General features: G+C 37.1%; 1 protein-coding gene across 1 annotated transcript in view; it reads left to right on the top strand.

The window, feature by feature from the left end:
• The window catches only part of VWDE (von Willebrand factor D and EGF domains), a gene marked incomplete at its 5' end in the record, with an annotated part of 239,537 nt that overhangs the window by 159,806 nt on the left and 55,481 nt on the right, over positions 1-24,250 (top strand). The window contains 2 exons of the mRNA XM_083367117.1: positions 4,263-4,358; positions 7,913-8,008. Of these exons, the coding sequence (XP_083223243.1) occupies positions 4,263-4,358; positions 7,913-8,008 (192 nt within the window). The remainder of the gene's footprint in view (positions 1-4,262; positions 4,359-7,912; positions 8,009-24,250) is intronic.

The raw sequence follows: 24,250 nt of genomic DNA, 5'->3' as shown, positions 1-24,250 counted from the left end.
TACATTACTAAGAATTTCCATGAAGACACAGTATGCAATAATTCCCTTAAAGGTATAACATGCAGCTTATTTGTACACTACCCAGAGTCTCCTTCTGTGAGGAAGATAGATGGTGTCTATATTTGATAGATAGATAGATAGATAGATAGATAGATAGATAGATAGATAGATAGATAGATAGATAGATAGACAGACAGACAGACAGACAGACAGACAGACAGACAGACAGACAGACAGACAGATAGATAACATAGCTCCACCCATAACCATCATCCCATACAAAAGTAACTTGTCTTTTGTAGAGGACTGAATATTGTTCTTATCTTTGTAGGTGCCTAATTTGTTTTGAAGACTAAACAAGATAATTCTTGGCACTATATTGTACTATACTTCCATTTTGGAAGCAAAAAAAGCACTTCTCTGATGAAAGGATTAACTAGTGACATCATCGTTGCCATTGCCTGGAGGATGCTGGGGGGGGCTCCTTTCATGTCCCTGTTAATGAATTTCCCCAAAGTGGTACCTATTTATCTACTTACCTTTACATGCTTTAGAACTGGAGTTGGAGCAAATGATGGGCAGCACCATCCGGGCTTCAAAAGCAGGCTTGCAAATTGTTAATCCAGCCTAACCATGTGAGTCACTGCGCTCCTACATTTGACATATATGTATATTAAATTATCGTATGTGCAATTGCCACAAAACACAATATTCTAATATCAATTATCTGTACTCTTTGTCTGGATCTAGTAGTTGTGATTTCCATACAGTACATTTGGTGCAGTGGTCTGTTAGACCATTCTGAAAACATTGAGCTAAATGCATTTTGTTTTGATTATTAAAAAAAAGGTGCAATAGACATTTCTAATGCAGTAGACATTTCTTAGTTTACATTCCGTGTTTTCACCAACAGCCAAATGTGAAGCCAACGTGGATGATTTAGTCTTAGGGCTGCATGTGGCCTCTGAAGCTTCTATTGGTAACCTTCAAATATGTTTACTAAGTTGTAATATGACAGAAGGAAAAGTGTTTTACAATATGATTTAAGAGTAATAATTTTAAGAGTATTAGTTTTAATGAAGTAGAAACAAATGAAATCAAACGTGTAATTTTATGTTAGCTAAACTTATAAGTTATTGGATCTATGCTTCCTGGAATATAGAATCCAGCAAATTATTCTAAGAAAAATACAACACTTAGCCCCAAAGTATTGTTACACGTCCCAAACTCTTAAGGAAGGACACTACGTGGAAAAGCACATGCTTTGAAGATTTTTGTAAACTGTAATTACATCCCCAGATAATGCTGGCAAATATGCTTCCCCGCCCCCGCCCCAAATATCTGCAAATCACTATAAATGAAGAAGTATGGGTCCTTTTAATCTGCAAACTGCACTTTAATGCTAAATCTGATTTCATTCCATTCCACTTTCATTTCTTCCTCCCTTTGGCATAGCAGTATACTGCAGTGGCCATGGGGGGGGGGGGTTGTGATGTTAAACAGTTCCAGGTTCTGCATTTTTATCAAAGGGAGGGGTGCAATAAATGGAGTCAGGGTTATGATTTGGTGAAAACTGATGCTGAGCAAGTTCTATATGATAAGTTTACACAAGTTGAAATGCACTAAGGAAGCCAAGCACACAAACCATAAACAACACCCCCAGTAGTGATTCAATAAAACATTTGCTTCTTGCTTGGACCACTTTTCTGAATTATTAACAATCTAGCTGGCTTTAATATAACACTAGTGCCCTGTCTTCATAAATCTCAGGTTGTAGATCCTGATACATGGCATCAGCCATATACAATATTTCACTTTCTGATTAATACAAAAAGAGAAAAAAGATCTCAGTATAGTCAGTGTAGTCCTGTAAGGATTATTAGTGTTAATATTATTTCTGTCCTCTTTTTTTGGCCATATATCTACTGTGGTGGGGGGGGGAAGCAGCTTTCTTAATGACTAGATTCAGAGGAAACAGAATAGTGCAAGTTACTACATTATAAACTGAATGCTGAGTGAAATAAAAGGTTTATTGTATTTATGTATTGTATTTACTGTATTTATGTGTATTGCATACACATTTTAGGTTGTTTTTGCCAGTTTATACAAATAACTCTTAAGAATTATGTTTACATATGTAGCAGCTTGTACAGTATATCCAAGTCAAATAAGGACCTATTTGCATTAATGTACTTTTTATTTTTTAATTTTTTTTTTATTTTAGAAAATTAATATTGCCACCTACTCACACATGGTGACTCAAGGCGGTTTACTTGGATATAAAAACACCGTACAAAAGAAATAATAATAATAAAAATAAAAATAATAAAATAATACACACACAGCAGTGACAACACACATTCATACTAGCCATTTAATTGGCTCCATCCTACTCTGGGTTCCCCAGGTGCACTGGCAGAACCAGGTCTTTAGTGCCTTCCGAAAAAGTGTTAGAGTGGGGGCCAGTCTAATTTCTGAGTAATGATGTTCCAGAGAGAGAGCCACCACAGAGAAGGCCCTTCTTCTGGGTCCCACCAGATGTATCTCCTTAGGGGATGGGACCTGCAACATTCCTTTCCTTCCTGTTCTAGTGGGTTGGATAAATATGACTGGCAAGAGACAGTCCCTCAGATAACCTGGTCCCAAGCCCTGAAGGGCTTTAAAGGTGACAACCAGCACCTTGAATTGCACCTGGAAGCAAATTGGCAACCAATGCAGTTCCCAGAGGAGAGGTGACACATGTGCACCCGAGGTCTGCACAAAACTAGGTGGGCTGCTGCATTTTGCACCAACTGGAGCTTCTGGATACTCTTCAGGGGCAGCCCCATGTAGAGCATGTTACAATAGTCAAGACGGAAGGCGACTAGAGCATGAGTGACCATGAGTAGAGATTGTTGGTCCAGGAAAGGGCCTAAATGACTCACAATCCACAGTTGTGCAAAGGCCCTCCTGGCCGCAACTGCTACCTGCTCTTCGAGCAGGAGTCACGAGTTCAGGAGTACCCCCAGGTTACACACAGGATCTGTTTGGGGCAGTGCCACCCCATCCAAGACCAAAGATGGCAATTCTCCATGGGCCAAAGAACCCCAAACCCAGAGCCAGTTGGTCTTGTCAGGGTTCAGTTTTAACCAGTTGCTCCACATCCAGCCCCTAACAGCCTCCAGGCAGTGTGAGAGGAAACTCATGGCATCGCTTAACTCACCACAGGCTGAGATATACAGCTGAGTATCATCAGCATATTAATACTAATAGCTCTCATGGCATTTTGTTTCAGTTAGTTTTCACCAAAAATATTACTGTATCACACACTGACTAACAGAAATATGCATACAAGTATCATAAAAGTATTCATGTCTAATTGTACAATTCGTGCAAATTAATATATATAGATTTGCTCAGATCACTAAATAAACATTGAATATTTATTCAATATATTAAAATATATATTTATAATTCAATTAATTTTATCCTCAAACTAACAAAGTTATAGTTATAGTTATAGTTATAGTTTATTTGATTTATATACCGCCCTTCTCCTTGGTAGGACTCAGGGCGGTTCACAGGGCATATATAAAAAACAAAAAACACTATACAAAAATTAAAAAAGAATTAAACCCTTGCCCAATAAAACAGTAGTACAGATTAAAAACAATTAAAAGCCCATAATCCCCATCAGGCCAGACCAGCTAATTCGAACAGATGGGTCTTCAGGCCCCGACGGAAAGTTCGAAGGTCTGGTGCCATCCGGAGCTCCTATTCTTCTTAAAGTGTTTTGTCTTATTCACGACAAGGTAACATGGATGATTTTTGTACATAAATGCCAGTTTATATTATTTATTGATTTGACTGAAGCCTTATTTTTACAACATTGGTAAAATACAAGGCATATACTTCATACTGTAAACCAGTAAATAGCGGCCAGTATATAGTGGACTTTAGTGTCATCACATTTACAACAAATTGAAAAAGTGTTACTGCTTCCACAATGGACAGAAAAGGTGAGAGAAAAGGCAGAGATGAAATTTGTCTCAAAGTTCCTCAGAAATAGAGATACACCTGGAGAAAAAGATTGCAAAACAAATATTAAACAAAATATTACTGTGTTTCCAGGGGACAAAATGTCTCATTGCTCACTGAGCCATTGTTTAAAACAGAATTATTCTGTGTTCTAAATGAAAATATAGTGACAGAACAAGGAACAATCTGTTATTTTCCTCCTCATCTAAAGTAAGTTTTTATTCATTTATTTTTTATTGAGACAGCCATTTGCAAACCCATTTGCCTAAATGGTGGGACCTGCATTCGCCCAAATATATGTGCTTGCCCTTTTGGTTTCTTCGGGCTCCAGTGTCAATCTGGTAAGATGAATAAATTAAATTCTAATGACTAAATATTGCTTCCCTTCCCTATTTTATATTCTTTCCCATTATTTGTTGCATCTTCACTTTTATTCAAAACAAACCATGTGCTGGCATATTGTTTATATGACATGCATAGTAAAATATTAGTTGAAGTAGTGCTATATATCAAGCCCTGTATTACTTTTAAAAACAGAAAGGCATATATGTAAATAATATATTGAGTGTATCACAGCAAACAAATCAGTAATTCATAATGAACTCAGCTTTAAAAGATAGGTTGGCAAAATATCACAATATACAGTACACTCAAAAATGTACATATATTGTAAGAACAGCTTGATAGTCACTATATTATTTGAAATGAGAATAAAAGGAATGGATAAATGGTAAATCTCCTTTTGGTTCTATCAGCCAGGAGATAAATTTTCCCTAACTGGTTTGCATGTATTGTTTCTCCCCATACACAAACTCTTTCTGAAAATCTGATATAAATTGGTGTTGCACATAACATTTTCTTAATCTAATATAATTACAAGACTATTAGCAGTTCAAAATATGTTATACATTTACTTGTATAATTTGTTTGTATTGCAGCAATCCATACAGTAATTTCTTCCTGGTCAATATAACATCGATTTTTTTTTAATGTGAGATGATTAAAATTATATTATGGTCAAGGGCAAGAGAATTTTGTACTCCATTCTTTGATTTTCTCTGGTTTGCTCTATTCTAATGAAATAAGGCTTAAGAAGAAAATTTTTGAAAACCATGCACAGTTTTGCCATTTTGTATTCTGAAAGACAGAATGGAAACAGTCCCATCCCTGATACTAGCAGCCATTTGACACCAATTCTGCTAAACATCTACCAGAGATTTTGCAGTTAGCTCCCAATATTCAAAACTGCCTTTCAGTTTCTCATTTAAATTAATATTTTTTTCTTACCAGCAACTTATGGAAAACAATGCTTTATTTTACTGCTTATAGTATTCCAATCATTGTGGTCCACATAACCTTATGAAATCTAATTGTATCTATGGTCTACAAAGTCATGCCTCATTAAATACTCATTAATAGTAGTTCAAATTATCTTATTGCAATTTTTTGTTTGTAATTGTTATATTTTGTTTTAAATTATTTTTTTAAAAAATGGTATTGTTTCTTAGCTGTCTGTGGGGGGGAATGAGGAATTAAAGAAAGACAGAAATTGCAATAGTAGTAATACCATACAATATAATTATTACAATAATAGTAATGATGACGATTTTCATTGAAAGCATAAAATAGAAATCCTAAATGAACAACCTCAAAGTACGTCTGATTGAGGTCCCTTCCAAGTACCACTATGTAACACTGTAAAGCTAACACCTAAATACATTTATTTAATCTCTCAAACTCCAGTAATATCATCTTTAACAAAAGGCTATATAGTTGCTATCCTACATTTGTTTACCTGAAAATGGGGTAAACATATGTAATGGGACTTTTTTCTTAGCAGACTTATATACAAGGTAAAAATTTTCCTGTCAGTCTAGGGCAGGGGTAGGCAACCTTGGCTCTTTTATGACTAGTGGACTTCAACTCCCAGAATTCTGAGGGGAAAGAGAGGTTTCTGAGGGGAAAGAGAGGCTTCCAAGCTTAGCCATGCTGGCTCAGGAATTCTGGGAGTTGAAGTCCACAAGTCATAAAAGAGCCAAGGTTGCCTACCCATGGTCTAGGGCAGTGGTGGTGACCCTATGGCACACGTGCCAGAGGTGGCACTTAGAGCCCTCTCTGTTGGCACGCGCGCCACTGCCACAGCAGCAAGTCCATCAGGCCACCTGGAGCAGAAGCCCTGCCCAGCACAAAGGAGTCGAAGCGGCCGACTAGCCAGCTCGAGTAGAGGTGGTAGAGCAGAGGTCACCAACCATTGTCGATTGGTGGACTGGAAGAAAAGGGAGGGGCAAGTATTTTACATGAATGCATGTACACCCAGGGCCACGAGCACACACGTGCTACAAATGGGGTGGGGCTAGTGCCTGAGTGATACTAGCCCTGCCCATTTGTTGTGTGGTGCAGCGCCTTGTATCTGCACCCAGTGTCGTGGCGGCGGCCATTTTTGCACCTTGCAGCATGGTGGCCCATTTTTGCACCCCTGATTTTTGCATGCAAGAGGCGGCACTCAGAGATGCCTCCCTGCCCCCCCCAGATGGCACTACAATGCTGATGTGGCCCTGGCACTTTGCGATAAATAAGTGGGTTTGGGGTTGCCATTTGGGCACTTGGTCTCTAAAAGGTTCGCCATCAGGGCATGGTACTCATCTCCAGTTTTTGGACAAGGGAACCAGCATTGTCCGAAGACAATTTCTGTGGTCATGTGGCCAGCATGGCTATACACTACAGTAAAGGTGGAGAGAATGTTGTTACCTTCCCACCGAAGTGGTACCTATTCAAACTGCTAGGTAGGTAGGAGCTGGGGCAAGTAACGGGCACTCACCCTGTTGCACAGAGCTTGGGTCTCCAACCTGGGCTGTCAGCTCTCCAGCTGACAAATTGAGTATCTTTAACCACCGAGCCCTTGCACTCCTATAGACTTAGATAGGACTGTGTTAATCATGATAAACAGCTAGTCCACTATGCCATTTAAAACATTCTTCTGGGCCATGCAAAATATTGTAGCTTACCACAGACTATTTTGTTATTGTAGATTTAATGAAAGCTTTAAAACAGGGGTGTCAAACTGCCAGCCGGCCTGTGGGCCGGATGTATCATACCAAAACCGCACCCACCCCATTACCGACAATGGAAAAAAAGTCACGATACATCACGAAACGTCATGTGACATTATGAGTTTGACACCCCTGCTTTAAAAGAACCAGATATTGGTCTAAGCCACATATTGTGCTAAGCTATGATTTGTGTAATCATGGTAATTGCATAATAATAATAAATATCACAAAATACAAAGACCTGCAAATAGAAATAGAATGACTGTGGCAAAAGAAAGCAAAGGTAGTACCAATAGTTATAGGTGCCTTAGGGACAATCCCAAAACAATTGGAGCAGCACTTGAATACCACCAGCATTGACAAAAACACCATCAGTCAACTGCAGAAGACGGCTTTGCTCTGAACAGCTTACATCCTGCAACAATAGCTGTAACACCATCAGACATCCATATCTGCCTATCCCAGGTCCTTGGGGAGGACTCAATAAGCGGACAAAAATTCCAGATCTAGTCTGAACATCTAGTTGACTGTGTGATGAATCATAATAAATAATAATAATTGCACAATTGGGATAATACCTCATAAGGTATGGTAGCTGAGGTCATACAGTGAACTGAACTGAATTGAAAGAAAACAAATCACATTCTATGCTAGAATAAGGCAAATCAAAGGATGGGAGGGCTTCCTTGAGTAATCAGATTCTACCAGGAATTTGTAATCCTAAATATCAGCATGGGCACAGTGTTAGTAAGGCCCTGTGCCATAGCATTAGGCTGCTGAGGTCTATTTTGCAATTGCTGTCCTATTACTAGTAACCTTGGTTTATTTGTTTGCATTGTAATTAGCATTCTGCAATCCTCCTTGTAAGAACAAAGGGCTATGTATGAGAAACAACCTATGCTCCTGTATGGAAGGTTATGTTGGAAGAAGGTGTCAAAAAAGTAAGTTTTTCCACTTTGCTTTAACTTTCCAAATATCTGTTGCCTTAGAAATACCTTATAACCTAGGGAGGGTTTCTTATTGCAAGCATATTAAACAGGACACTTTGCTTGTATTAATCTTCTAATCTTTCACTTATATCATGGCACATATATGATGGTGGGATTCAGCCAGTTGGTACCACTTCGGCAGAACTGGTAGCTAATTTTTTGTTGCCCAGACCCAGAATGGACTTCCGGAAGTGGCATCCACACAGAGAACTGGTTGTTCCCACCACTGCACGTGTATCAGTAACTTTACCACAAAAGGCAGTATTTCCATTTACTGGAGGTTTCCTGATATTATATCCCAGTACATTAGTGGCATTAACATTGCATCAAAGACAAGAAAAGGTTTAAGCCACTTTGGATCTGATCCTGTCTATGTATACATTTAAATTCACTCCAGCTTAATAGAGAAAATCTGTATGAGCGATAAGCTAATTAGATGAATTAAAGTTACTCAGGAAAGTTATTAAAGCCCAATCCACAGGCATTGACTATGACAATTTAAATTGTCACTGCTTACAATCCTTCTACCCTAATGAATACAGTTAGTTAATAAGTTGTGTTTATGTATTTTGGTAGCCTGTTTTCTCCCTATTAGTTACAATGCTATCCATTCCTACATAACTAGACCACTTTTATCATTTTTTTTAGTATTTCATTAAAAGTGTAAACTTCGTTCTTCAGGCAAAAGTAAATCTACTGAGAACATCATAACTAGTAGAATCTTCCACATATTAACAGTAATAAATTTGTTCTCTAATACTAAGAATAATTAAGAACATTTCATTTCTATCAACAACTGTCCAGGAGATTTTTAAAAGGCAGGCAAACAGAATGTTCATGACTCATTTGCCATGACAATTGAATATTACAATAGCACAAAACAGTCAGAAATTCAGATTGCATATACAAGAATGTCCATTTATTTAATAATAAACTACTGAACTTACTTTTAAGTACCTGATATAGGGCTTCATAGCTGTGGCATGCTCAGAGAATATTCATTGAACATCATAGGAGTCACTTTCTGGAAAACCTGCGCAGCCACATTGAAGGAGAAAAATGTCTAACATCTCTCTAGGGCCAACCAAAATGGCACAAAATACTTTTTTATATTTCAGGTTTTCCAGAAATCTCTCAGGGAGCTATACAAATATACTACTAGAGGTACAAATACAATGTGTACTAGATTATTTAAATGGAAGAAGAAAAATATCAATCTTATTTGAGTTCAAGCCACTACATAGTCAATTTTCTTTTGTCAATGTGTAATTTCTGTTCACTATTCATATGACCTCTGTCTCTACCTAATTGGCTTTGCTGTTTGACCCTATAATTTTCCTTGATCATCTCAATCCACTTGCCTTCCCTGTTATGCCAGTTACATAAGAGGGTCAAATAGATTTGCTACGTATTTCAGGGAGAGAGATTAGACTGAACATGCTAAGAAAGTTTTCTTCTTCTTAATCATTTCACCATTCTACATGTCCTATATCCAGCCACCAACAAATTAATGGCCTCATCTTAATAGCATGTCCTGTTGGATAATAATATTAGTTATACATTGTACAATGTGGTATTGGACCAGATTGTTGCAATGATTTAAACCTGCCTTCTACAATCTTTACTTGGAAGCATATTTGATGAATTCAGTAGGAGCTCCTTGAAAGGATATGACAGTAAAATTTATAAACTGGTATCGGCATTGTATTTCCATAGCAGTAGCTATGAACAAATGATGAACATATCTAAATCAAACTATGACCCATTTGTAGATTGAAAAATTGAAAGGATGACTACACATCAATTATATATAAGGGGCTTTAAAAATATGATTTTCCAGAAGGCTTAGCACCTCTTCAATTAGGCCTACCAATTAAGATGTTTCTGACTCATGTAGTACCCAAATCATGAAAAGTCTATAACTTAAAGGTACGTCCTGGTAATAGATATGACAAGTAATAGTCACAGGTGATTATAACTGATGTGATCATCAATTACATATGATACAATGTAGCAATTTGAATGAGAAGTAACCTTGGTTTGCAATAGTTGTGGTACAGTTATAATATCTAAAACCAGTTCTACATCTGGCAAGTTTGCTTTATTTTGTTTAATTATTGAGAAGCAAAGTACAGGTAGTTGTTACTTACCAACTTTGTTCAGTGACTGACCAAAGTTATGAACAAAGAAACAATCAGTCCTCAAAACTGCAGCCATTGCAGTATCCCCAATAGTCACGTGATAGCAATTTGGGAGCTTGGCAACTGGTAGACTGGTCACGGCGTCTCATAGTCACTTGCTTGTCTTTTGTGACCTTCACAGCCAGTTTCCAACAAGCAAAGTCAATGAGGAAGCCAGCAGAAAGTCACAAGTCAGAGTCCTGTGGTGTCTTAATGACCTGTAGTGATTCATTTACAATCATAAATTGAACTGACAAACTGCTATTGTAAGTCAGATATAGTCACTTTACAACCTTGTCATGTAGAGCCATGGTAATACAGTACAATGGTTAGAATGCAGTATTGCTGGCTAATTCTGCTGACGGACAGCAGTTCGATCCTGACCAGCTCAAGGGTGACTCAGCCTTCCATCCTTTCAAGGTGGATAAAATGAGGACCCAGATTGTTGGGGGCAATAGGCAGACTCTGTAAATATCTTAGTGAGTGCTGTAAAGCACTGTGAAGCGGTATATAAATCTAAGTGCTATTGCTATATGGGTCAATAGAAATCCATTCCCTTTTCATGTCCATATCAATAAGCCATAATTTTGGTTTTCTATTTATTTATTTATTTATTTTATATTTGACCACAATTCATTATTGTAAAAGTCACTGCTAGGTACAATTGTTCCTTATAGAAATATTTTAAAGTATACTTTTAAAAAAAGAAGAACAAATTGCTTTAGGCATTTTCCTAGCAGAACTACCCGCAGTCATATTCTGCGTTTAGAAAGAACTTCTTGAATTTCACTTGTTTCTTCCATCTGAGGGCATTTAGACAGAAAGTTCTATTGAATGATTAAATGACAATGAATGAATTGAATGAATGATAAATCTATTGATAAGTGTTCAATAGGATATCTCCTGATTTCTAAAAATATAGCAGGATGCTCCACCCAAAGGAATGAACTTCACGAGTCTATTAAACACAATTTAATAGACTTTAGTGCTAAATGGCTATATCTTGTTTTCACTACAGGCTATGCTTGAAAGAGGGTGCACCCAAGATGCTCTCTGCATCTTCATTTTAGCCAAACTATAACCAAACATGTCACTTCTCATTTCTTGCATATAGTTATTGAACTAAAACCAGATAATAACCACTGTTGCTGTTAATCAATGTCTATTTAAATCATTTTAATGACATTGGGAGTGTGTTTGATGATTATCTCCTGGGCTTGTTAGTAAAATATACCAGCTTTGAACTAATTCTTGCTAGTGACTTTAACGTGGCATTGAATCCAGTGAAGAAGCCTTTTACTTCCTCTGTTTTCTTTTAATTATCTATCAAAAAACCTGCTTTTTGAAAGATAAGGAAAATAATTACAGGGATAGAGATTAGCTAATTAGAATTGGGTTTGTTTGTTTTAAAATCCTAATTGGATCAGTTAAAGGCGACTCCTAAGACAAAATCCTCTAGAGTGGAAGTGGGTGGAACTGCTATCTCAAAATGTATCCAACAGAATAGTTGGTTTTAAGTTTGATTTTATCATAATAGGGAGCATTTCTCTCTCAACCTGAAATTATATTATAAGGTTTCAGGTGTCAAGTCCAAAGCACAGTTGTGCATATGAAACTATCTCAGTCAAGAATACTCAATAGCCACTTTCCATTTTTAAGCTTCCTTGTAGTCTCTCAGTGCCCTGAAGCTAAGCTATCAGAAAAAATAATATGATTATTGGATTGAATCTAAAGAAAAATTGAAAGACATTGCTGAAAAAAGGAAAACTAAAAAAAAATATTAATTAGAAGAAGCTAGCTGAAGCAACAAACGATCAATATTCCAAATATTTTCTTTTGTTTTTTGCAATTTTTGAACTACTCTTCAGCCAAAAATGCCTCTAGGGTAGGATGTTTATGTTTATTGTTTTATGTTTATTGGACTTATATACCGCCCTTCTCCCGTAGGACTCAGGGCGGTTCACAAGGAATGTAAAATAACAATACAAATTACAAAAGTTAAGAACAATTAAAATAATTAAATTTAGTCCTTGAATAAAATAAAACCCCTATTAAACTCCAATTAAAACCCAATTAAAATAAAATTACAATTAAAATTCTCAGTCCTGGCCGGAAAGCTCAAAGAGCCAGGTCTTCAGGTCCTGGCGGAATGAATGAAGGTCAGGGACAGTCCTGAGCTCTACGGGCAGCTGGTTCCAAAGGGCAGGCGCACCCACAGAGAAGGCCCTCCCCCTGGGTATTACCCGCCAGCAATCTTTTGCCGGTGGTACCCTGAGAAGGCCCTCCCTATGGGAGCGCACAGGACGAAGGGAGCTTGATGCCGGCAGCAGGTGTTCCCTCAGATATTTCAACTGAGACATGGATAGAGCCTATTCAGAACTAACATCTTTGGTGATGGCTATAAAATATTTATTTGGTTGGTCTTCTTCCCTATCCATTTCTGAGGTATCTGCCCTCATAGCAGAGCTAAAGAATAATAAAGTCATTTGAGGGAAGGGAATTTAATCTTGACAGAACTATATTAAAAAAGCAAATTTTGACTGGTAGGCTATCATACTAGCTACCTTCTATTACCTCATTGGCCTTTCTTTCAAATTCATGGCTAGTTTCAATCTCTAACTTTGAAAAGGTAGTAAATTGGCCTGACCAATTTATGTCCAAACAGCCTCCTGAGCATTATTAGTAAATTAAAATCCAGGCCTCTATATAAGAAAGTTGTTGACTGGCTGACTCAATATAATATGTTGCCAACTTTAGGTCTGGACGGCTCAATCAATGCATCATTTGGTGAAGAAGTACTTAGATTACCTTCAAAGCTGTCTCTCTGATGTCTTTATTTATCTGAAGGTGGCAGGCAGAGAGGAGACATGATGAGGAAAAGTAACAACAACAAGTCCCTACTGATTACCCAGTACTTTGATTAATCATTATTCATGTAAGGTGCACCATGCTGCTAAAAGAAAAGAAAAACAAGGCTAAATACTCAGTCCCTTCCTCTTTAATTGATTTTATTCATTTTATCCTTCAGGGTTGGCAAACAAACCTGTACCTCTCTTTTTGCACGCTAATAACTTGAGTTTTGTCACAGGCTGGCCTGGGGCAGAGTTTTCAAATACCAACCACATTTTGTAGGAAAGAAAGAAAGAAAAAATGACTGTTAATTATAACAAACCTAAAGTGCTTGTGTTTACTAAGAGCTATATTAATTGTAATCCTGATAGGAAGGTAAATTATACCATCATTGAACAAGTTAGGCACCGAGTACTTCAGGGTCCCCTTTTCCAGCCATCTTCAGCATGGAAGGATCATCACTGTTTAGGCCCAGAGCTGTTCTGCTAGCTGCAGAGGCCCTACATTTGTACTTGATACAGTGAAATTATTCAGTCTCCATGATCATCCTTTTTGCTCTGTGACATGTACCTCTGTTAGTATAAAGGTTTAAGAGCTTTAGAAGGAATCCAAACTAAATTGTAAAGAGCTATGCTTCATGTGCCAGATGTGATAAATGCTCCCTTTCATCTGAAATTTGATCTTTCTTCTGCAGGGGCTTGAGTAAAACCTGCTATTAAAACTGCAGCTCAAACTAATCTTCACAATGGAATCTCTGATTCCCTTTTCTTCCTTAAAAATCTTTGTTCACCTGGAAGAAAGGCATAGGTGGGGCCTTTCAGCCCAATTCTTAATCCAACAATAGCATAAGAAAGCAAGTCAAAAAGGGGAAAAAGGATATTCTTTGAAATATTCTGTAAAAGTGTTTCTGTGCAAAAGGTCTTTTACTTTAGTCAGCTGTTTTGTTAATATTATAGTTGTCTTTCATAGGAGAATATTCTCATTTGCTAGTGGTTTGCTCTATTAGTGCACCTGAGGAATTTTTTTCCCCTGCTAGTGCATTTGTCTACAGAACTATCAGCTGGAATTCCAATTTTTGTCCAAAATTAATTATATAGGAAGGATTTGGATCTAACTTTGGGACTGTCTACTTGGTGGATACTTTTGATTTTTAGTTAGGTATCATTATGTATATTACTCTTTTATAATGTTTGTATTTTGTTACTTGCTTTCTTATGCTCAGTGTTTGGGGTTTTGTTTTCTGAGTGAATTGATTTTTTAAAAAATATATATACTTTGATCTAAATCCAAAGCCTATTTATCTTGCTTCCCTAAAATGAGATTACTTTTTCTGTGTAAAATAGTGTCTACATAGTCATAATCTTAGGAAATTTCGCATCTGAGTTTTGATATTCATCAGATTCATCTTTCTAATGTGAGCAGGAAATAATTGTCAATATAGTTCTTATGATCAGATTAGATCTACTGGATGCCCAAGAGTGACTGATGACAATCATTATAATTAATCTTGTGTTACAGTCACTAAATGAACAGTTGAAAATCAAGGACTACCTGTACTATAAATTTGTTTAAAAATTAATCAGAATAAATTTTCTTCATTGTGCCATTTCTTTATGTAGGCTTTTCAGCCAGCTGCTACAGTTTGAGACAGCCATATTTTTTCTCTTGCTTCTATCTATATTTTTTTCATTAAAAATAGCATTGAGAGTAAAAGGGTATGTTTAATGCAACTCCATTTTCTCAAATTGACTGGCACCTGAAATGCAGAGTTTTGACCCTGGGTGCTTACTGAGAAATAACCACACTATGACTATGCTACTATACGTTTGGAAGCAAACTGAAGTGGATGCTAGGATTAGCAATAAAATGCATGGTAATGCATGAAGTAATACACAGCCTCCCTAGATAATCCATTTTACTGAAAATTTCATTATTTAGCCTCCACACAGCAGAAACAACTCCTTCAATTTATTGCCCTCTTAAAAAGCAAAAGGTGGGATAAGCATCTCCCATTTGGCTACTACGTGCCTCTATGTCAGGGGTGTCAAACTGCTGGCCCACAGGCCAGATGCGTCACGTGGAAGCTGCGCCCACCCCATTGCTGGCAATGGAGAAAAAGCTCTGATATGTCACGCAACATCACGTGACGTCGCAAGTTTGACATGTCTGCTCTATGTCATCCTCAGCTTTATAGAGGAAAGACCTGGCAATGTTTTCTGCTTAGACTGGTTAAAAAAAAACAATGCACACCACATACATTGTGTTTATTATAGGTTATTGTGCCCTAATATTTAGTCATTTCTGACTTTGAAATAGTGAATAATTAGGTCAACACAGCATACATATCTATTGAAAACCAAGCTTAATAGCTGTTTAGGTTTTTGAAATGATAATTCAGAATATTCTAAACAACCAAAAATTCTCCTTTTCAGTGTCAGTGCTTTAGATTAAATATAAAATAAATTTCCCTGATACTAAAGGTAACATTTGATTCAGTTATAAACTAAATTGAAAAAGAAATAGCTAATTCTTTACAGGATGCTTCTTTCAAGATTAGAACAGTAAATTTAGCCAGGAATAATGAAACTAATGGGATCAAAATCAGTTATTCTGAACCAGATTTCTCTCATTTTCAGGAAAATATTTTTTAAAAAATTGTGATTAGTACAGAATCACTCAGATAACACTCGCTTATTTAGAAGTAGAAAGAGATCTGCCACTAGTGCAGGGCTCACTACCTGTGGGCTCAGAGTTTTCCAGGATTGTAAAATCAAAATTTAAAAAATGATATATATGGAGAGCAATCCAGATAGAAAGCATTTAACTGTAGGGAAATCCAGATTCTAGTGTTGTCTTAAATCAACTACATCACTTTGGGTCAGACAGATTCTCCCAGGCTAAACTGAGAAGTCAGAAAACATCTGTCTACCAATTCATATTACCACCAATAAAGAAGAATATTTGTAGCTCAGGGTTGAAATGAGGGGTCCTTGGTGCTCTCTGAGCTAGATTGTTTTCTTGCAGATGTTTCATTACCCAAACTATGTAACATATGCTCACTGCAGTTTGAGTAATGAAATGAAGAGCTAATGACCCTCTTTTACCGGTCTACCATAGAGAGCGTCCTCTCGTATGGTATTGTGGTTTGGTATGCTGGTCTGACAGCCGCGGATAGGAAAGTATTACAGAGGGTAGTGAACACAGCACAAGACATTGTGGGCTGTTCCCTGACACCACTGGATGACATCGCCAGGGCTCGTTGCCTTGGAAGAGTGAGGAAGATTCTCAGGGATGACTCACACCCTGGACGGTATCTCTTTACTCTACTACCATCCGGTAGGAGATACAGGAATATAGCCAGCCGTACCAACAGGCTGAAAAATAGCTTTTATCCGTGGGCTGTTAGGCTTTTAAATGGGACATAATCTTATGCAGAATTGACTTGGGAGACCGGTGTGTGGTGTAGTTGGTTCACATGGTGTGGTAGGATGGAGGGTTTGTTGTGACTGTGTGTTCGGGGGAGAGAGCACGGGGGGAGGCTCAGTTAATCTCAATGTACACATGTTGTACTTTGACATAAAGGTTTATTTATTTATTTTTAAATGTCTGCAAGAAAACAAGCATGCTGTGAGAGCACCAAGGACCCTTCAATCCACATTAAACCAGTAAGGTAAATTATGGTCTACAACCTTCAATAAAAGGTTTTTTCTTCTGTAGTGGATTCGTTTGGGCTAGTCACCATAACAATATGTGCGTGTTTGTCCCAACTCTCTTTGGAGTGGTTTACTCTATTTAGACTCTGATATAAGTTTTTAATGTAAAGTATCAATTTGTTATTGTGGTTTCTGATCTATTACAATGCTGTAAATTGGAAGAGATCAACTTTCTTTAAAGGAAAATTAATCCATTTATGTAAGTATGATTTCAAACATTCATAAAGACTCAGACATGAAGAAATGATATCTTGGTTAGCAGTGCTATTTTTGTAAGAAAAAAGGTGCCAGAACTCAGCCCTCCCCCCTCCCCCACCAGGACATTCCTTGATTGGCAACCTTTTGCTCCCCTCCCAAGGTGGATGGGATGAGGGAGGATGAAACTATTACAATGACTCAGGAACTGACAAAACAAGAATAATACTGTGTGTCTAAGCATATTTATGCAACAGCGTCCCTTCTCAAACAACACTACAACTCCCGGCAGACTTTGCTGGTTATTTACACCCTCTGAGCTGAGAGGGAAGACGGAGGTGGGCGGGGTTACCGCTATTGCCATAGCTGTATGAGTGACATATAGAATCGGGGGCACTTCTACGACAAGCTGTGAGTCAGTCAGGGGGTGCTTGGGGCTGATACGCTGCCGAGGGCTGGTCTGAAAGTGCGATCAGTGTTGGGCCTTTGGCCTGTGCAGCCAACTAACCCAATTGACAGTTCAAGGGCAGGAGGGGGCCACAGGAATCACTTTTCACAGCCACATCTATCTTAGCACCTTGGGAGCAACCACAGCATCTTCTAGAGACCCTCCTCCCCCTCCCCGTTTTCCTTACTTCTTCGGAGCTAGGGTTCTAGGTTGGTTGCTCTCCTTGCACGAGGTACAGCCATGTCTGGGCTGCTGGGGTAGTTGTTTGGGATCGGCCCAGGGGAGAAAGGCAGCGGGAAGGGGCCTTCTCCCCAGGAGGCCATCCAGAGGCTTAAAGAGACCGAGGACATGCTGAGTAAAAAAACAGGAGTTGCTAACCTGCTTTCCAGTTCTGATGTGTTTCTCTTCTGCTACAGGGAAATGGAATTTGTAGGACTAAAAAAAAGTTCAGTCAGACCTTTCAACTCCTTGTGAGATTTTTTTTTTTTTTTTGCAAAAAGTTGGAAGGTCTGACTGAACTTTTTTTAGTTCTACAAATTCTGTTGAAAAAAGGTGCCAGAACACCGTTCCGTGCGTTCTATGACAAAAAAGTCCTGTTGGTTCGTATTGACCTGCTGTTAATTAAAAGTTCCAAGTCTGGTGTTTTTTTGTTGTACTTTCAATTAAAATGCATCATTCATTTTAATAGTCTCCTTTCTGACAAAGATACCAAAAACGTAAATTACATAAAACAATAAATATATTAAAATTAGATAGCTATGCTACGAAACCCCATGATTGTGATACTTTTCTTAAAAAATTCTCCGTTGAAGGAATGTGAATTCTGCTGTTGAAAATAATTCAGGAATATTTGCTGTGCTATCTTTCTGTTCTACCCTTTATCCAATATTTGGGGCGTGCATTAGCACCCAGGAGCTGCATTTGATACATTTAATTGTTTGGCTAGTATATATTGCTTAGAGCAAGGCTCTTGCTTTCTTTGAGTTGGGATAGATTATTGAGGTCAATTTTCGAGCCTTCTGGGGAGGGGGGAAATCCAATGTTTTTAAAACGATATCTTCCAACTCAGCACAGCAGCACAGTCCTGTTTTTCCCTTATCTCCTATATTATTCAGGTGATGCAGTGACAGGTAATCATTGTACTACGGCTTAACAGAATCTAAATTATAGTTTTGGGAAAGGTTAGTTAAGGGCACGGACCTTCAGTTCTTCTGAAATAGCTCAGACAAAAGGCTTATAATGGAGATCAGGAAACTGATTTAATATTCTTTCTACACAGGAATCCACACTTAATTTCTTACATTAAATACTGAAATACCACATCTGGCCCAAATGGTGATTGGAAGGGTAATATCAAGCTTAGGATGTTTGGATCAGTACTGCTGCATGTGATGAAATGCACCACTTCAGTAATAAAAATCAAGGCACTGAAAGGTGACGAAATCTCAGAAGCTTTGTGATTCTAATGTCATGTAACATTAAGCATAAAATCTGGGGATAAATCAGCCATGTCTGCCAAGAAGCATAGTCATATGGGTGGCTATAGAAATTGAATGAATGGATGAGTGAATGAATGAATGTAGTCCTTCACTTACAACCTTTCATTTACTGAACAGTCAAAGTTACAATGGCACTGAAAAAGTGACTTATGGCTGTTTTTCACACTTACAACCATTGCAGCATCCCCAGGGTCACATGATCAAACTTCGGATGCTTGGCAACTGGCTTATATTTATGATGGTTGCACTATCCCAGGCTCATGTAATAATCTTTTGTGACCTTCTGACAAGCAAAATCAATGGGGAAGCCAGATTCACTTAACAACTATGTTACTAATTTAACAACTGCAGTGATTTACTTAACAATTGTAGTAAGGAACATTGAAAATAGGGCAAAACTCAACTGTCTCACTTAGCAACAATTGATTGTAAGTCACGGACTACCTTATATGGGGTTGTAGTTTTGCACTACACCCAAGGAACTGCAGTGCTTCTGGGCCTTATTAACACTACTTTGGTGGAATAACCTGGCTGGTTGTTTAGCTGAAGATGTGCCTTCCCCAACTGCTAGAAAAAGTATTAGCAGTCTGAAGTTGTGACATTGCTTGCAGCAACTATGTGTGACCAGTAGAGACACACAGAGATGGCTATCCTTGGAGAATTCAACCAATGATGTTGGCTTTCTACCTAGTCATCCAGCTCTCCCCCATCTTTCTCTGTTCTGCTTGACTCATGGTTGGGATTGATTAACAAATATTCCTGTATTAGTAATATCATTTCATAAACATAGATAATTATATTATCACTGTGTTTGCCAAATGGCTGTGATTACTCATGTCATCATTTCCAGAACCAAATAGTGTCCCAGTGCAATTGGAGAAAAAGGAATGCTATAGCAGCTAACTAGAAAAAAATTGAAAAAGGATGGGAAATATTTAGGAAGATTTAGAAAACGTTTCAACCTATCCAAAGCACTAATTCAACCGAGACCCTGAAATCAATAAATAGTGAATATTTTCTCCAGCCGTTGCAGCAATGCACCAGTAAATATTAATCATTCTTAATACTTTAGATTTTAAGTAGAAGTAAATACTGTAAAATATTTCATGAAAAATATAATTGTCAGTATCTCATCTGCTTAATAAATGATACTCTTAGGAACATTTATTATGGTAAAGTTATTTTTTTCTTATAGGTCACTTATTTTGAATGGATTTTTTTTAAAAAACAGCTCTGTTTTCTGTGTTATACAACTAATTGTTGCAGTGATGACAGTTGCAATGAAAGGCACATTACATGTAAATGAAAGTAATAGTTAATAGGAGATCATTAAAACACTATATAATGATAAGCAACGGACAATACGGAAATTGTATCACAATGAAGTCAAGGAAAAATTCAAAATTAACTTGCAGCTCATGAGTTCAATAACACCATGCACATTTTAATAAAGAAAGCTATCTCATTCATTCCAAAAGCCAATGTTAGTTTAATTTGATTTTTATTTATATTAGGCAGCTAGAGATTGGAGAACTGAATTTGACAAGTATGACCTTTTTCCCAGAGGAAGAACTTTGAAAGTTGCTCTTATTAGGAAAAGACAGAACTCTTCTCAATTAAAAAACTGTTGGCATTGCACAGTTGGGGAATGAATGATATCCAAAGCTTGCCTCATTTGCCCTTGCACTCTTCCCATACCTTTTATAAGTAGAAGATAGAAAAATCTATTGGACTTCCAGTTAGGCATTGCAGCGTAATGGTCACAGGAAGATGAGGCTCTGTCTTCCATGTTCGATTTTTCCCGTCTGGGGACCCTAAAAAGGGTCAAAAGTCACTCTGGAGAGGCAATGAAGAAGGAGGGGACCCTTTTCAATCACGGATGGGTGGTGGCCCTTCCTCTGGAACTGAGGAAGCCCTCCAAATCAGCAGGGGAAAGACTGGCTACATTTGTGTGGCCAGGCAGAAGCTGCTGACAACCGAAAATAAGCACTAACTAGCAATTTTTGAGCAATGTGGATGAAACTGGGTGAGACTTTTATCCTCTTTTTATTACCTTAATGCTACTTTCATGGAAAAAAGAATGCCCAAACCAAAGAATCCTCCCCGATGAGAGAGGGAAGGGAAGTTTTTGTCCCACTCCCTTAGGAAAAGAAAAGCAGTGAATTAATTGCTTTGGGGGGAAATAGAGAAAACTACAAGATCAATTTGGAAATAATACAGATATATAGCTTTGAAATTTGGGGACTAAAAGCACCCTTGAGACTTTTTTTTAGAAAAGATATTTGAAAGTCTGTAAAATAGGCTTGGATTTGGAAAGCTGGAAGATGGTGACTGGACATCTAGTGGTGAATCATGGCACTACAATTTATTATGCTTAAAGGAAACTTGGCTTGAAGCCCGGACTTAGATAAGACTCTTTGTTGTTCCTGGAAACTTTTACTTTTAGAGACTGCAGCTGGGAAAATGGAAAAAAACTCTTGGGCTGCTTATCTGTGTTGGAGACCCTATTGGACTATAAAGACTACATAAAAAAAAAACAAAATGGGTGTTCCATACTTAGCTGCAAATGGTAAAAAAAATAAATCTTTAACTCTTGTCTCCGAAGCCCCCAGCTTAATATACCAGCAAGAAATTGTTAATAAATCTTAGAAATAAATTCATTCTATGTTGAAATCAATCCAAGAGACAATTGTTTTATTTTATGATGAGACTAAAAATAACACAAATGAGATAAAAGACCTAAACTTACAAATCCAGACAATGACTACAAAGAAGGAACTAATAACCCAGAAAACAGAAGGAAAATTAGAAGAAATGGATCCAAAGATGGAGAACCTAAAGGAAGGAATTAACAGACAGATACAAACAAATGAAAAATTAGAAGATGTAGTGATAACACTGGAAATGGAAAAGATATTTTATTTGTCAAGATCTCAGAACACATTTGAGGATAAGGAAGAAGAGCTGATTGAACAGATGATAAAGCTGTTAGGAGAAATGCTGAATATTGACAAACAAGAAATGAAAAGAAAAACTGAAGGAGAAGGACAGAGGCTGTTTAATGAATATAAATTGGTTGAGTGTTCTTCCAAAAATACTTCAATCAAATTCTCTTCCTCGTTCCACACAATATATACAAAAACAAAGGAAGAATTACTTGATGATTCAAATGCACTGAGTTGGAAAGTTATTTGGCAAAGGAAAAAAAGCTAGAGTAAGACTGAAGAAAACAGAGGTTTTGACCTATTAGATGGGATATTACACTATTAAACAGATGTTGGAATATGGTTAATAAAATAGATAACTGTTAGAAATAAAAGTATTATTATAATTAGAAGGATAGGATTTGTAACTAGAATATTATACTTTGTTATGAGATCAGAAATATGAAAATTTTAAAAGGGTTTGAATAAGGGAAGTTTTTGATTACCCAAATATAATTTATTATGAGAAAATTATAAAAATTATAAAATTATAGAGATATTTTAAATATTGATGGGAAATTATTATTTTTTAAAAAGCAGGAAAAACAGGATATTGATTGAACAATTGGATTTTAAGTGCAAATACAATTGGCTAGGAAAGATATTATAAACTGACACTATCGATGTTATGTATAACACCAGAAAAATGTGATGAAGATGTCTATATTTAATTGTATATGTATTAACAGTAACAAGAACTGTATTTGCCCAGTATGGAAAAATGCGTACCACCAGAAGAAGAGAAGGCCAAGGAAGCACTGGATGGTGTAGTATTGGAACTAGACTGAGAAAGTTAATGTGTACCACTGAATTACCAATGCACCCAAAGAAACCCAGAGAAACATGTTGTTTATTAAGTACTCATGATTGTAAAATTAGAAAATTAATAAAATATTTATATAGAAATATATAGTTCAAAATATTTTTTGATTTTCAGTTTCAAAATAAATTAATAGGATAATAATCTAAAGTGAAGAATGTGGACATCAGTAATTGGTCTTGGTTGATTCTAACCATTGGCCAGTCTAGCCAAACTTCATGGTTTATGGCCAGTCCTCCAGCATTAACTCACTATACCATCTTCTACATGAAAAACAATAGATTTATGTTAGAACTCAAAAGAGGTCAATAAAGAACAACAGTTATTTAAAAAACTAGTTGAAAGCTTTAAAACAGGTGTCAAACTCGCAATGTCATGTGACATGTCACAACATATCACAACTTTTTTTCCATTACCAGCAGTGGGGTGGGTGCAGTTTTGGCACAATGCATCCAGCCCACAGGCCAGCAGCTTGACATGCCTGCTTTAAAAGTTTACTGGCTAGTCAGATGTGTGAATGATTTAAAAAAAGAAACAAACATTTGAATTCTATATATGAAACTTATGTGAAGTTTCTGATGGCTTGTTTAACTGACTACAGTCTTACAGATTCTCAGATAACTTACTATTTGAGACAGATGCTACAATCTTATAAGTAGGATGGTGTTGTAGGGTTACAATGCTACACACTGCATTTTTAACAGACCTACCATATCTGGGCTGCATAAAATCAAAGTGATCACTAGATGGCAATCAACAGTTAGGGTTGTCTGTACTTTGTTGCTAACATTTAGTTGTGTGCTTGCTTGTTTGCATCCTAGATAAAATAGACTTCATCTTATACGTATTTTTAAATATTCTACATAAATGTGGATGCAATCAAGTTATTAATTATCAACTGTCAGTTTCCAGTTTATTCTTTTAGAAGTTAATTCCCGACACATTAATTTAGTGAAGGTAGATATAGCTGGCTGAGGCCATTTCATCAAATCCCCAGATACTAGAATCTCCATTCATCTCATTGTCCAAAGAAGGACTTTAAATAAATGTTAAAAAGGAATGTTGAATCTGTTTTTCTATCTAAAAAAAATACCCTTCTGGCAATTCTATCCTTATCTTGTCAGTTATTCTTGATGGATAAAATGCAAAAGCTTTCTTGAATCGTGTTGAACTAATCAATTCTCCATCACCTCTAGCTGATCCAGATGAATGCTTGAGAATATGTTTTCTAATCAGGAGGGGAATGGTCTTAACAAGAATTTGGCAATCAGCAGTAGTCAATGGTATTGGCCTGCCTTATAGCTGCCACCAAAGATTTCCTGTTTACTTATTCAAGAATTGTTGTAATTAATGTTTCTCTCATTCTTTAGCAAGGCAGCTTTTACTAAAGACTCCTTGAAATGTCTCTTGCACACAGTGGACTTCAGCAGATTCTAGAAGGATTTACTAAAGCTTGCAAATCCCCAAATGTTAAGACTGCTCTTCACACTCAAATTATATTTTGT

Source organism: Vipera ursinii (assembly GCF_947247035.1).
Source record: "Vipera ursinii genome assembly, chromosome: 1".
NCBI lineage: Eukaryota > Metazoa > Chordata > Lepidosauria > Squamata > Viperidae > Vipera > Vipera ursinii.
The sequence above is the reverse complement of the archived record's forward strand: the minus strand, read 5'-3'. Positions and strand labels throughout refer to the sequence as shown.